Raw genomic sequence first — 16,505 nt, 5'->3', positions numbered from 1 at the left:
TTTGAGAGGGAGGTTTCTGTTCAGGTGAGGTTACCTGTTTTAGTGCTGATGTGAAAATACACGTTTAATTGATATCACCAATGAACCTACCTGTTGAAGGCGTGAGTAGGGAACACAACTGAAGCTCATGTCACCTGACCAGGTACCTTTAATTATGTTTCCAGTTTATCTTGTTTTACCTGTACTGATGTTACAGTAAAGTGATCTGCTCTAAGGACAAACCCATTCAAAGTGAAGCTACCTGTGGATGTCACCTGACCAGGTAAACAAACGAGGTTTAGAGTCATTAATAATAAAAGAGACGGTTTGTGGATATTTACTTTATTTCAGAGTGAGATAAATAAAACGTTTTAGTTTTACAAACAGACGAGAGACCTCACTGAAGCTGAAGTACATGAAAGCAACATGAACGGACCAATCACAGAGCAGATGAGACGTCAACACGGTTACCGTCACCCTCGATCACCTGTTGGTGATCTTAATAAAAGTGAATTTTCATCAGAGAATCAAATTGGGCGGGGTTAATTACAACTCCCAGAGAGCATTGCTGTCACAGACAACCAATCAGAGAGCTTCAGACTCTGTTGCCAGGCAGCCGATCTCTGAGAGCTGTGGACAGAAATCGGGATCTTCCACTGACAGCAGAGGATTGTGGGTAATGTAGTGCTTAAAGCCTCTTCAACAAACTCAGTAAAAAATGTAATTTCTGAGAAAGTTTCCTGCACATGTGGTATTAATCACATCTAAAATGAAGTTATTATATTAGTTAGAAGAGTTTCTATAAAAGAACAGGTTTATTAGCCCAGTCTATTTGTCTTTATAAATGATGAAATGTCTTTGGTTTATATTTTAACAAAAGTCTTTAGACTGAATATTTGGGATTGTTCATAAAAACCAGTTTTCTTTAACTTGCATGAATTAATGTCAGAATTATATTTTTGTTGTTTGTTCTTTGGCGTTAAATAATAATCCTGTCACAAAACATCTGGAACTTTCTAGGAATACTTTTTAAGAACCAACAGATTTTATGAATTTTTCATTTCATTTCTGAATCTTTTAACAACAAACAACATTTTCACTGAAAGCAGCAAAACACTAAAAGTACAGAAACTGATCCTGAAACTCTGATCACCTCCTCCTCCTCCTCCTCCACCTCCTCCTCCTCTCACTCCCTCATGTACTCCAGGATCTGATCCATCAGTATCTGGGGATCGTAGTCCTGAACCGCTCTCCTCCGCCTACGACTATGACTCCCATGATGCAGTTCTTCGGTTGCCATGGCGTCGATGCGTTTCATCCTCTGCAGGCCGGCGGGGGGACGGAGCTCTTCCTCGTCCAATCGCTTCACTCTGAGCAGGGGGGGGTCGTTGCTAGGAGAGGGAGGAGCCATGTCATCAAGGGAACGACGGGCCCTCCTGTGGGCGGGGCCAGAAGACAGATCCCGTCTCCCCCGGCGACCGTCGCTAGGGCTGCCGCTAGACAGTAACCTAGCAACCTTACGCCTGACGAGACAAAACGTTAGTAAAAGTTAGTCGGTAAAACTACTGAGTCATTATATAAAACTACAGAGTCATTGAATAACAACTAGATGAAACCACTTAGTCATTGAATAACAACTAGATGAAACCACTTTGTCATTGAATAACAACTAGATGAAACTACAGAGTCATTGAATAACAACTAGATGAAACCACAGAGTCATTGAATAACAACTATATGAAACCACTTTGTCATTGAATAACAACTAGATGAAACTACAGAGTCATTGAATAACAACTAGATGAAACTACAGAGTCATTGAATAACAACTAGATGAAACTACAGAGTCATTGAATAACAACTAGATGAAACCACAGAGTCATTGAATAACAACTATATGAAACCACTTTGTCATTGAATAACAACTAGATGAAACCACTTTGTCATTGAATAACAACTAGATGAAACTACAGAGTCATTGAATAACAACTAGATGAAACTACAGAGTCATTGAATAACAACTAGATGAAACCACAGAGTCATTGAATAACAACTAGATGAAACCACTTTGTCATTGAATAACAACTAGATGAAACCACAGAGTCATTGAATAACAACTAGATGAAACCACAGAGTCATTGAATAACAACTAGATGAAACTACAGAGTCATTGAATAACAACGAGATGAAACTACAGAGTCATTGAATAACAACTAGATGAAACTACAGAGTCATCGAATAACAACTAGATGAAACCACTTAGTCATTGAATAACAACTAGATGAAACCACCGAGTCATTGAATAACAACTAGATGAAACCACAGAGTCATTGAATAACAACTATATGAAACCACTTTGTCATTGAATAACAACTAGATGAAACTACAGAGTCATTGAATAACAACTAGATGAAACCACAGAGTCATTGAATAACAACTAGATGAAACTACAGAGTCATTGAATAACAACTAGATGAAACTACAGAGTCATTGAATAACAACGAGATGAAACTACAGAGTCATTGAATAACAACTAGATGAAACCACTTAGTCATTGAATAACAACTAGATGAAACCACCGAGTCATTGAATAACAACTAGATGAAACTACTGAGTCATTGAATAACAACTAGATGAAACCACTTAGTCATTGAATAACAACTAGATGAAACCACCGACTCATTGAATAACAACAAGATGAAACCACTTAGTCATTGAATAACAACTAGATGAAACCACCGAGTCATTGAATAACAACTAGATGAAACCACTTAGTCATTGAATAACAACTAGATGAAACCACTTAGTCATTGAATAACAACTAGATGAAACCACCGAGTCATTGAATAACAACTAGATGAAACCACTTAGTCATTGAATAACAACTAGATGAAACCACTTAGTCATTGAATAACAACTAGATGAAACTACAGAGTCATTGAATAACAACTAGATGAAACCACAGAGTCATTGAATAACAACTAGATGAAACCACTTAGTCATTGAATAACAACTAGATGAAACTACAGAGTCATTGAATAACAACTAGATGAAACCACTGAGTCATTGAATAACAACTAGATGAAACTACAGAGTCATTGAATAACAACTAGATGAAACCACAGAGTCATTGAATAACAACTAGATGAAACTACTGAGTCATTGAATAACAACTAGATGAAACCACAGAGTCATTGAATAACAACAAGATGAAACCACAGAGTCATTGAATAACAACTAGATGAAACCACAGAGTCATTGAATAACAACTAGATGAAACCACAAAGTCATTGAATAACAACTAGATGAAACCACAGAGTCATTGAATAACAACTAGATGAAACTACTGAGTCATTGAATAACAACTAGATGAAACCATAGAGTCATTGAATAACAACAAGATGAGACCACAGAGTCATTGAATAACAACTAGATGAAACCACCGAGTCATTGAATAACAACTAGATGAAACCACTTAGTCATTGAATAACAACTAGATGAAACCACAGAGTCATTGAATAACAACTAGATGAAACCACTTAGTCATTGAATAACAACTAGATGAAACCACCGAGTCATTGAATAACAACTAGATGAAACTACAGAGTCATTGAATAACAACTAGATGAAACCACTTAGTCATTGAATAACAACTAGATGAAACTACTGAGTCATTGAATAACAACTAGATGAAACTACAGAGTCATTGAATAACAACTAGATGAAACCACAGAGTCATTGAATAACAACTAGATGAAACCACTGAGTCATTGAATAACAACTAGATGAAACTACAGAGTCATTGAATAACAACTAGATGAAACTACAGAGTCATTGAATAACAACTAGATGAAACCACTTAGTCATTGAATAACAACTAGATGAAACCACCGAGTCATTGAATAACAACTAGATGAAACCACTTAGTCATTGAATAACAACTAGATGAAACCACTTAGTCATTGAATAACAACTAGATGAAACCACTTAGTCATTGAATAACAACTAGATGAAACCACTTAGTCATTGAATAACAACTAGATGAAACCACTGAGTCATTGAATAACAACTAGATGAAACTACTGAGTCATTGAATAACAACTAGATGAAACTACAGAGTCATTGAATAACAACTAGATGAAACTACAGAGTCATTGAATAACAACTAGATGAAACCACAGAGTCATTGAATAACAACTAGATGAAACCACTTAGTCATTGAATAACAACTAGATGAAACTACAGAGTCATTGAATAACAACTAGATGAAACTACAGAGTCATTGAATAACAACTAGATGAAACCACTGAGTCATTGAATAACAACTAGATGAAACCACAGAGTCATTGAATAACAACTAGATGAAACCACTTAGTCATTGAATAACAACTAGATGAAACCACTTAGTCATTGAATAACAACTAGATGAAACTACAGAGTCATTGAATAACAACTAGATGAAACCACAGAGTCATTGAATAACAACTAGATGAAACTACAGAGTCATTGAATAACAACTAGATGAAACCACAGAGTCATTGAATAACAACTAGATGAAACTACAGAGTCATTGAATAACAACTAGATGAAACCACTGAGTCATTGAATAACAACTAGATGAAACTACAGAGTCATTGAATAACAACTAGATGAAACCACTTTGTCATTGAATAACAACTAGATGAAACCACTGAGTCATTGAATAACAACTAGATGAAACTACAGAGTCATTGAATAACAACTAGATGAAACTACAGAGTCATTGAATAACAACTAGATGAAACCACTTTGTCATTGAATAACAACTAGATGAAACCACTGAGTCATTGAATAACAACTAGATGAAACTACAGAGTCATTGAATAACAACTAGATGAAACTACAGAGTCATTGAATAACAACTAGATGAAACCACTTTGTCATTGAATAACAACTAGATGAAACCACTGAGTCATTGAATAACAACTAGATGAAACTACTGAGTCATTGAATAACAACTAGATGAAACCACTTTGTCATTGAATAACAACTAGATGAAACTAATGAGTCATTGAATAACAACTAGATGAAACCACTTTCTCATTGAATAACAACAAGATGAAACCACCGAGTCATTGAATAACAACAAGATGAAACCACAGAGTCATTGAATAACAACAAGATGAAACCACTTAGTCATTGAATAACAACTAGATGAAACTACTGAGTCATTGAATAACAACTAGATGAAACTACTGAGTCATTGAATAACAACAAGATGAAACCACTTAGTCATTGAATAACAACTAGATGAAACCACCGAGTCATTGAATAACAACTAGATGAAACCACAGAGTCATTGAATAACAACTAGATGAAACCACAGAGTCATTGTATACCCTAACCCCCTAACCCTATTAAATAAATGAAACTGTTGGTCATTAATTAGATGGCACTGTCTTCACCTGAGCGTGTCCTGTTCTCCTGCTGTTCCCCGTCCCGCCTGCAGGGGGCGCTCTGACCTGTTCCCCTGCAACAGAGCCTGAGCCAGCTGAGGGTCCATCCTGAAGACACACCGTCATGTTATTATCATGTTATCATCCACGTTATCATACAGGTCAACTCTGCAGCGTACATGCCTCTAATCTGCACCTTACCCAAATATATGAATTCAAATTAAACTAAATTACTACAACATTCTACTGTCATGTGACTTTTTTTAAACCTCGTCCACTACTCTGGTTGGATACAAACTGCATCTCGTTATACTCCGTGCAATGCAATCTAATAATGTAAATGAATAACTTTCATGTAATAATGATATGTCAGGTGACCTGTCCATCAGAGCCTGGGCCAGCTGAGGCTCCAGGACCCCCCACCAGGCAGGCCTCCTCATCCTCAGACCCGACTCATCGTAGTCTGACAGGAAGTCTCCCTGAGGCTCCGCCCCCTCCTCTTCCTCCTCCTCTTCCTCCACCTCCAGGTCTCCGGGTCCGACCAATCCCGCGCTCTCTGCCTCGCTCAGGAGGCGGAGCAGAGCCGACAGGTAGGCTGGGGACGCACATCATTGGTCGGTTAGTATTATTATAGACATGTATTTATTAGGATAAACCCCTTGAGATGCAACATCTGGTTTTCAAGGGGGTCCCGACAGAAGCAACGTCTTACAGACAGACATGGACACAATTACAGAAAGCAAAGCATGACAAACAAGGACAGTCTGTTCAGTGAAGTTCATGAAGTCATTCATACAATCATTACAATCATTACAATCATTACAATGTGATGGACAGCGTCTGATAGATCAGTTTGACCAAAAACAAGAGCAGCTGAAAGTGAGATGATGATGCTGAAACACACCCAGTGATGATCTACAGCAGCAGGTCAAGTATTCACTAAGGTCAGTCTGAAGCATCCTCTGTGCTCCAGCCTGAAGCATCCTCTGTGCTCCAGACAGCCTGAAGCATCCTCTGTGCTCCAGACAGTCTGAAGCATCCTCTGTGCTCCAGCCTGAAGCATCCTCTGTGCTCCAGACAGTCTGAAGCATCCTCTGTGCTCCAGACAGTCTGAAGCATCCTCTGTGCTCCAGACAGTCTGAAGCATCCTCTGTGCTCCAGACAGTCTGAAGCATCCTCTCTGCTCCAGACAGCCTGAAGCATCCTCTGTGCTCGAGTCAGTCTGAAGCATCCTCTCTGCTCCAGACAGCCTGAAGCATCCTCTGTGCTCCAGACAGCCTGAAGCATCCTCTGTGCTCCAGACATTGTCTGTTGATTTTCCACATGGATCAGGGGCCTGTACTACGAAGCTGGTTCAACCTAACCTGGATATGTTTGAGTTAGCCGGTTGGCCTAATCCAAAACATACGTGCTCTCGCTAAACGGTCCTACGACGTGGGTTATCAAGTGGATCGCTCAAGCCAGCCGTGTCCTCTCTAGTTAGGTGCGTTCACATGAAAGGGGTGGTATCTGGAGCATTCGACCAATCACAAACATGGAGAAGCGTACTGACAGCACAGCGTCATACTTCCTGAATGAAAAGTCAACTATAATATTAGACATATAAAGAAGTTAAACTTTAAACATCCATGACTTAAACACTTGATCCAGGATCAAAGCCACATAGCTGCACCTGCAAGGTGAATCCAGCTGGTAACAGAACAAGTGTTTGAATGCGTACATTAACAGGTTTATGATATCACTGCCCCGTCTAAGACACCATCTGACTTTCATTACATTTGACTCGAGTGTTTCCTCAACTTAATGTGTTGCTTCAAATAATCCTTCTGCATCCAGTATGTGACACTGTGAGTGTTGCACGGCCAGATACGGCTCAGCTGACTCAGATAAGGAGATGATACATTATGATGTGATATGCCGCGGACTGTACTTAATGTTACTCTGATCCGGTTACTTATGTTGTGGCAGATATTTAAGTAAGCTTTCTTAACGCTAATGTTCTAATAGTCAGATTGCTCTGAAGATGGGAGGTGATATTCTATTCATGTTCACGTTCACACAGTCGCTGATTTCTGCCGGCCGTCTTTCCTGCAACGGCAGCTTTTCTGTATTTCCTTTCTCCTGTAATATGACTTGATCTCTTTAAACTCCGCACACTGAGCTCTGATTGGTCAGCAGGCAGTGCTTTCACTGAGTTGAGCTCTTAGCCTGCAACCTAACCTGCTCTGGGGCAGGTTAGCCGCTCAGCATCAGTTACCATGGAGATCTAGCCCGCTAAAAAGAGAACCAGCTTCGTAGGACCGGAAACCCAGAGTTTACCTGAAGTTAGCCGCTAAGAGAACATCCTGCTTCGTAGTATACCCCCCAGATCTGAACATTAAAGTATTATCCTATCGTATCGTAAGTCAAAAATCTTAAAAAATAAAATCATTATAATTTACAACTTCTGCGATATTATTCTTTAAATAAATCATTAATTTATTTCTATACTTATATATCAGTGTTAAAGGATGTTATTAAAGTCAGAATCTTAAAAAAAATAACTATAATTTAAAAAGATTCCTCCGATATTTGTTAATATTTGGTGAGAAGTTGTTTTGTGTTGAGTAAAGAATGTATTTTCTGCAGGGAAATGTCAAAATATGTTCTTAAATAAAACTTATTTTTGTACTTCACCTGCGCGCTGCTCCTCTTCCTGCTCCCACCTCTGGTCCCTCTCCACCAATCGCTGCAGAGCCTCGTCCAAGCCCCGCCCCCTTATGTCGTCTGATTGGTAGTACAGACTGCTGGCCCTGCCTCCTCCCTGAGTGGAAGGATATGACATAATTCGGTCCTCATAAGGCAGCACGAGGTCCCGGCGCTGACGCCTGACTCCGCCCACTGAGGTGTCGAGGCCACGCCCCCCTCCACGGCCAATAGGAAGAGCCTGAGACGAGAGGTCAGAGGTCAGGTGCATTCATGCTAAGCAAAAGGCTAATGTTGGGCTATAAAGGAACTACAGCACGGTCACATGACTTCACGTCACCACCGCTAAGCTAAAGGAGGCTAATGTTGGGCTATAAAGGAACTACAGCACGGTCACATGACTTCACGTCACCACCGCTAAGCTAAAGGAGGCTAATGTTGGGCTATAAAGGAACTACAGCACGGTCACATGACTTCACGTCACCACCGCTAAGCTAAAGGAGGCTAATGTTGGGCTATAAAGGAACTACAGCACGGTCACATGACTTCACGTCACCACCGCTAAGCTAAAGGAGGCTAATGTTGGGCTATAAAGGAACTACAGCACGGTCACATGACTTCACGTCACCACCACTAAGCTAAAGGAGGCTAAGGTTGGGCGTGATGACGTTTAGTCGTCTCATCTAGACACTAGCTCTGTTTTTAACTCCTGTGGATTTGACGTGGTAGAACAAAGCGTTAAAATCTCTTCAGCTTGCGATAACTACAGAACTTATTTCAGGATAACACCGTTGAACTCCAGACCAGGGGACAGGAAGTGATGCTGAGTCATGTCACCACCACATACCCGAACAGTATCATCATATATTGAGTATTTATCACAATTGTATCTTAATCACAATCACAGTATGCTGAAGAACCAGGGCCCTTTCTCATTTCTCTAATTCCCCTCCTCGACTCCCCTCCTCGACTCCTATCCTCGAGACTTAGTCCCGCCCACAGGAGATGCGAGCGGAGGAGCCGAGGAGCTAAGGAGGGGAACCGAGGAGAGAGGAGGGGAAGCAGCAGGCGGTTAGAGAAATGAGAACTCCTCTCCTCTGAGCGGTCATTTTAAAGAGACGTCCATTAATGATGACAGGAGGCACAGCAGCCCTCTGTCTGATGGACAGATGTGTTCATGACCACTTAGATATTCACTTTGATTCATTCAGAGTGCGGTGTAATGAGACAAGATGACAGCACGTTGATTTGTTTTCTGTCTCTGTTAGTGTTTGTCTCATCCTCTTTCTTCTTGTGCATACTGACATTTTATAATTTTTATTTAGCTTTTTAGACCCGTTTTTAAATTGGTCTGCTGCGCTTTTAAAACGTTTTAAAAGCTTGAGTTTTTGGGCTGTTTTGTGCCGGTGCCTCGCTGTGACTGGATTGTTTGCTCTCTGCCTGAGCTTTCGCTCCTTCGGACTCTGGATTGCTGTCTGTCCTGCCGTGCTGTCGGGGGCTGATGCACCTGAGCTGCGGATTCACCTGAGCTGCGGATCCTGAATTGGGTGTGTTAAGGCACTATGTTGCCTAAAGCTACCCTTGTGTTCGCTTTCTTCCTGGGATTAATTGTCAGACCGCATGTCGGCAAAACTGACGGGTTGCCTCCCAGCAATATCTCTATTCACTTCGGACTTTCAGATGGTGGAACCTCTGGAGCGCTGACTCCATCGGATAGTTTTTACCAAAAGCTGATGTTTCATGGCACGAAATGCGCTCTCCCGTTTGCCCTATTTACTCTGGACTCGCTAATATCGAAGGATTGGAGCAGCCCCGCCCCCCCGAGGAGCGACGCGTCCAGAGCCCATGTGAAAAAGTCATCTTCCAGACTGTTAATATTGTTACTGCTACTACTCTCTGGTAACGTTAACATTAACCCTGGTCCTGAGTGTTTCTCTGCTTCCTTAGATAATTTGCCAACTCCGAATGAGTTTAGCTGTAGGCAAGGATTGGGTTTTCTGCATGTTAATGCTAGAAGCCTAGTGCCCAAATTACATGTTTTCAAGACCTGGTTTTTAGTTGCTAAACCTGATATTGTTGTAGTTTCTGAAACCTGGTTAAAACCGTCTGTCACTGACACTGTTATTCACATTGATGGATATAATGTATTCAGAACGGATCGTAAGGGCAGAGCTGGTGGTGTTGCAATATACACTGCTGAGAAACTACAGTGCTCAGTCCTTCACTCTATTTCAATTCCAAAGCAATTTGAGTTGCTAGCAGTCCAAATAACTATAGCAAATGCTCCTCTCACTGTTATTGGCTGTTATAGGCCTCCATCGGCCATCATGGATGCAACTACTAGCCTTACTGAATTGTTGTCTATGTTTTCTTCTGAAATCATATTAATGGGTGATTTAAATTGGGACTGGTTGAGTGATAAATCTTCACAGTTTAAGCAGGTTTGTGATTCTTTGAACTTAACTCAGCTTATTGATAGTCCCACTAGAATAAACCCTGCCAAACCCAATAACGATACCCTTATAGATGTCATTCTAACAAATGCAGCTCATAAGTTTGTGTCTGTTGGTGTTTTTCCTAATGATATCAGTGACCATTGCACTATTGCTTGCGTTAGGAGCACTAAGTTGCCCAAAGCCAAGGGCCTTATTGTCCTCAGGCGCTGCTTCAAACACTTCTCTGAGCAGGCTTTCCTACACGATCTGGCGGAGGTTAAATCGCACTTCATAGCGTTAATTCCATCTGTTGATGTTGCCGTCCAATTTTTTATTGATCACTTTTTATCGATTATTAATAGACATGCCTCCCTTAGAAAATTCAGAGTCAAGAATAGGAACACTCCATGGTTTACTAGAGAACTATCTGATCTAATTCATGATCGAAATAAGCGATGGTCTTTAGCTAGAAAGTCTAACACTAGTGATGACTGGCTTCTTTTTCGTGTCCTCAGAAATAAATGTTCAGCCCTTATTAAAAAAGCTAAAGCTGATTACTATCTGAGCTTAACCACTGATTGTTTTAATGACCATTCTAAGTTCTGGAAAACAATTAAATCACTTCAGAACAAGAAAGTTTCTAGTTTCCCACAAAAACTGAAGGTCAGTGATTATTTTATTTCAGATTCAGATGGTATGTCTAATGCTTTCAATGCTCACTTCAAAAAGGCTGGTCACATTTTTGATGAGCAAAGTCATGACTCTCTAAATGGTCGTACTCACAGCCCTAGTCAAGAGATGAGCTCCCCTGTTTTTGATTTAGCTTATTTCTCGGTCTCTGAAGTCTTACAGGGTTTGCATTCAATTGATCCTAAAAAGTCTGCCGGGCCTGACGGCCTCGACCCATTCTTTTTAAAAATTGCAGCTCAGATTATAGCACAACCAGTAACTGATATGTTTAATCTCTCCCTGTCCACTCACACACTGCCAGCTCTGTGGAAGCAAGCTCTGGTATCGCCCCTCTTGAAAGCTGGTGATCCCACTGAGTTAAATAATTATCGTCCTATCTCAAATCTTTCTGTGTTATCAAAGATTCTTGAGTCCCTAGTTTCTACTCAGCTAAAACTTTTTTTAAATTCACACAACATCCTTAACCCTATGCAATCTGGATTCAGATCAAAGCACAGTACTGTGACTGCCAGTCTGAAAGTCTTAGATGATATCAAGGCTGCTCTGGATAACAAATCTGTTTGTGTTGCATTGTTTATTGACCTAGCCAAAGCATCTGACTCTGTAGATCACCACATTCTGTCTAATGTTATGTTGGTGTCTCGTTTCGGTCATAATGCCATTTGTTGGTTTCAGAGTTATCTAACCGACCGTACTCAATGCGTCAGGTTGGGTAGCACTGTCTCTGACCCTGTCACCTTGGAGAAGGGCATTCCACAGGGCTCTATTTTGGGGCCTTTGCTCTTTTTATTATATGTAAACAATATTTGTAATCAGATGCAATTTTCTACCTATCATATGTATGCTGATGACACTATTGTATATTCATGTGCTCCTTCTCTGGACATGGCCGTTTCCAATTTAAAATCTGATTTTATCACGCTGCAGCATGCACTTCTTGATTCCAAACTGCTTTTGAACAGTAAGAAAACCAAAGCAATGCTTTTTGGTCCCAAGTCAGCGTCCTCTTGCCTCTCCATTGACACCCTTGATGGCGTCTCTGTGGAGTTTGTTGATATCTACAAATATCTTGGCTTTTGGTTGGACAGTAATCTGAACTTCAAACACCATATCGAAGTTCTAACAAAGAAATTGAAATTCAGTCTTGGCTTCCTTTACAGACTTAAATGTTGTTTTTCAACTTCATCCCGTAAAAGGTTGGTCTCTGGCTTATTCCTGTCCCAGCTGGACTACGGTGACACCATTTATAGATTTGCCTGTCCCACTGTCTTGGCCAAACTTGACCCACTCTACCATGCTGCACTGCGTTATATATCAGATGCACCCTATAGGACTCATCATTGCACACTGTATAGCCTAACTGGATGGTCCTCACTCACTATGCGTAGGATGCAGCATTGGTTTTTATTAATGTATAAAGCCATTTTAGGAAATCTTCCACTCTACATATGTGCCAGATTTGCTCCAGTTTGTGACTTTTACAACCTCAGATCCAGTGCCTGGATACGGTTCCAGGTTCCTGCTGTGCGGACTGAGGCTGGGAAAAGGAGTCTCTTTTATTATGGTCCTTGGAATGACCTTCAATCACGCCTCAAACTGACGGCACTTGTTTCTATAGCATGTTTTAAATTGAAGTTGTCTGAGGTCCTTACCACCAGCTAATAAGTAGTGCCTTTCTTACTGTCCTAATGTGCACAATGTAGTGACTGCTTTTTTTCGTCTTTTGTTTTCTTAGTTATGTTCTCTGTATTTTATATGTTTGTGTTATGTGTAACGTTGCTGCCTTCTTGGCCAGGTCAGCATTGTAAATGAGATTTTATCTCAATGCTTTTTTATCTGGTTAAATAAAAATAAAATAAAATAAAATAAAATAAACAATAACAGGCTGCAGATGCGGACACACACACACACACACACACACACACACACACACACACACACACACACACACACACACACACACACGTATATATATATATATATTTATATAAATATACAATTTCAGAATCAAACAGAGCACTCTCATAATAACGTAACACTATCAAAGACTGGATATATCCCCCCCCCCCCCTCTCTGGTCGCAACAATGAGGGAAATAAATTACGGGCCAAAAGTTGTATTTACAAGTAATAAAAGTAAGCAGAGGACACCAAACCAACTGAGACCTGTCTGTCCGCCACATCTACGCACTGTACAACACACACACCTACACACTGTACCACACACACCTACACACTGTACCACACACACACCTACACACTGTACCACACACACCTACACACTGCACCACACACACACCTACACACTGTACCACACACACCTACACACTGTACCACACACACCTACACACTGTACCACACACACCTACACACTGTACAACACACACCTACACACTGTACCACACACACCTACACACTGTACCACACACACCTACACACTGCACCACACACACCTACACACTGTACCACACACACACCTACACACTGTACCACACACACACCTACACACTGTACCACACACACCTACACACTGTACCACACACACCTACACACTGTACCACACACACCTACACACTGTACAACACACACCTACACACTGTACCACACACACACCTACACACTGTACAACACACACCTACACACTGTACCACACACACACCTACACACTGTACCACACACACCTACACACTGTACCACACACACCTACACACTGTACAACACACACCTACACACTGTACCACACACACACCTACACACTGTACCACACACACACCTACACACTGTACCACACACACCTACACACTGTACCACACACACACCTACACACTGTACCACACACACCTACACACTGTACCACACACACCTACACACTGTACCACACACACACCTACACACTGTACCACACACACACCTACACACTGTACCACACACACACCTACACACTGTACCACACACACCTACACACTGTACCCACACACAACACCTACACACTGTACCACACACACCTACACACTGTACCACACACACACCTACACACTGTACCACACACACACCTACACACTGTACCACACACACCTACACACTGTACAACACACACCTACACACTGTACCACACACACACCTACACACTGTACCACACACACACCTACACACTGTACCACACACACCTACACACTGTACCTACACTGACACACACACCTACACACTGTACCACACACACACCTACACACTGTACCACACACACACTACACACTGTACCACACACACACCTACACACTGTACCACACACACCTACACACTGTACCACACACACCTACACACTGTACCACACACACACCTACACACTGTACACACACACCTACACACTGTACCACACACACACCTACACACTGTACCACACACACCTACACACTGTACACACACACACCTACACACTGTACCACACACACACCTACACACTGTACCACACACACCTACACACTGTACCACACACACCTACACACTGTACCACACACACCTACACACTGTACCACACACACCTACACACTGCACCACACACACCTACACACTGTACACACACACACCTACACACTGTACCACACACACCTACACACTGTACCACACACACACCTACACACTGTACCACACACACCTACACACTGTACCACACACACCTACACACTGTACCACACACACACCTACACACTGTACCACACACACCTACACACTGTACCACACACACACCCACACACTGTACCACACACACCTACACACTGTACCACACACACCTACACACTGTACCACACACACACCTACACACTGTACCACACACACCTACACACTGTACCACACACACACCTACACACTGTACCACACACACCTACACACTGTACCACACACACCTACACACTGTACCACACACACCTACACACTGTACCACACACACCTACACACTGTACCACACACACACCTACACACTGTACCACACACACCTACACACTGTACCACACACACCTACACACTGTACCACACACACACCTACACACTGTACCACACACACCTACACACTGTACCACACACACCTACACACTGTACCACACACACCTACACACTGTACCACACACACACCTACACACTGTACCACACACACCTACACACTGTACCACACACACCTACACACTGTACCACACACACACCTACACACTGTACCACACACACCTACACACTGTACCACACACACCTACACACTGTACAACACACACACACCTACACACTGTACCACACACACACCTACACACTGTACCACACACACCTACACACTGTACCACACACACCTACACACTGTACAACACACACACACCTACACACTGTACCACACACACCTACACACTGTACCACACACACACCTACACACTGTACAACACACACCTACACACTGTACCACACACACCTACACACTGTACCACACACACACCTACACACTTTACCACACACACCTACACACTGTACCACACACACCTACACACTGTACCACACACACCTACACACTGTACCACACACACACCTACACACTGTACAACACACACCTACACACTGTACCACACACACACCTACACACTGTACCACACACACACCTACACACTTTACCACACACACCTACACACTGTACCACACACACCTACACACTGTACCACACACACCTACACACTGTACCACACACACACCTACACACTGTACCACACACACCTACACACTGTACCACACACACCTACACACTGTACCACACACACACCTACACACTGTACCACACACACCTACACACTGTACCACACACACCTACACACTGTACCACACACACCTACACACTGTACCAAACACACCTACACACTGTACCACACACACACCTACACACTGTACCAAACACACCTACACACTGTACCAAACACACCTACACACTGTACCAAACACACACACACACACACTGTACCACACACACCTACACACTGTATCACACACACACCTACACACTGTACCACACACACACCTACAAACTGTACCACACACGCACCTACAGCCTTACGGCCCGTCCACACAGCGGCGTACGTTGAAGCTTCAACGCTTCTGCCCATTCAATTTGAATGGGGTGACGTCACGCTTCGCCGAACTGCATTGTGGGGAGCGTAGCTACGCGTTGCTCGCTTCAAAAGTTGGTTGCTTCGACGGAAGCGTCAGCCAATCAAATCCCGTTTATGAAAATCTGCCAGTATAACTGCTAGCCAATC

At 42.2% G+C, this 16,505-nt stretch overlaps 1 protein-coding gene and 1 long non-coding RNA gene across 2 annotated transcripts in view; both read right to left on the bottom strand.

Annotated features, from left to right (window-relative positions):
• Nucleotides 1-16,505, bottom strand: part of pcsk1nl (proprotein convertase subtilisin/kexin type 1 inhibitor, like) — a 21,867-nt gene continuing 5,362 nt past the window's right edge. Inside the window, exons 2-5 of the mRNA XM_079673571.1 lie at nt 8,091-8,340; nt 5,793-6,009; nt 5,424-5,522; nt 1-1,502 (exon numbers count right to left, since the gene is read on the bottom strand). Of these exons, the coding sequence (XP_079529697.1) occupies nt 1,166-1,502; nt 5,424-5,522; nt 5,793-6,009; nt 8,091-8,340 (903 nt within the window). The 3' untranslated portion in view covers nt 1-1,165. The remainder of the gene's footprint in view (nt 1,503-5,423; nt 5,523-5,792; nt 6,010-8,090; nt 8,341-16,505) is intronic.
• LOC307034700 lies at nt 12,061-14,161 on the bottom strand. Its single transcript, XR_013806969.1, has 2 exons — nt 13,523-14,161; nt 12,061-13,452 (listed from the first exon to the last, which is right to left on the bottom strand). It is a non-coding gene; the product is annotated as an uncharacterized lncRNA (long non-coding RNA).

Source organism: Notothenia rossii (assembly GCF_949606895.1).
Source record: "Notothenia rossii genome assembly, chromosome: 4".
In the NCBI taxonomy this organism is placed as follows: domain Eukaryota; kingdom Metazoa; phylum Chordata; class Actinopteri; order Perciformes; family Nototheniidae; genus Notothenia; species Notothenia rossii.
Note: the sequence above shows the minus strand (reverse complement) of the source record. Positions and strands in the feature narration are given on the sequence as shown.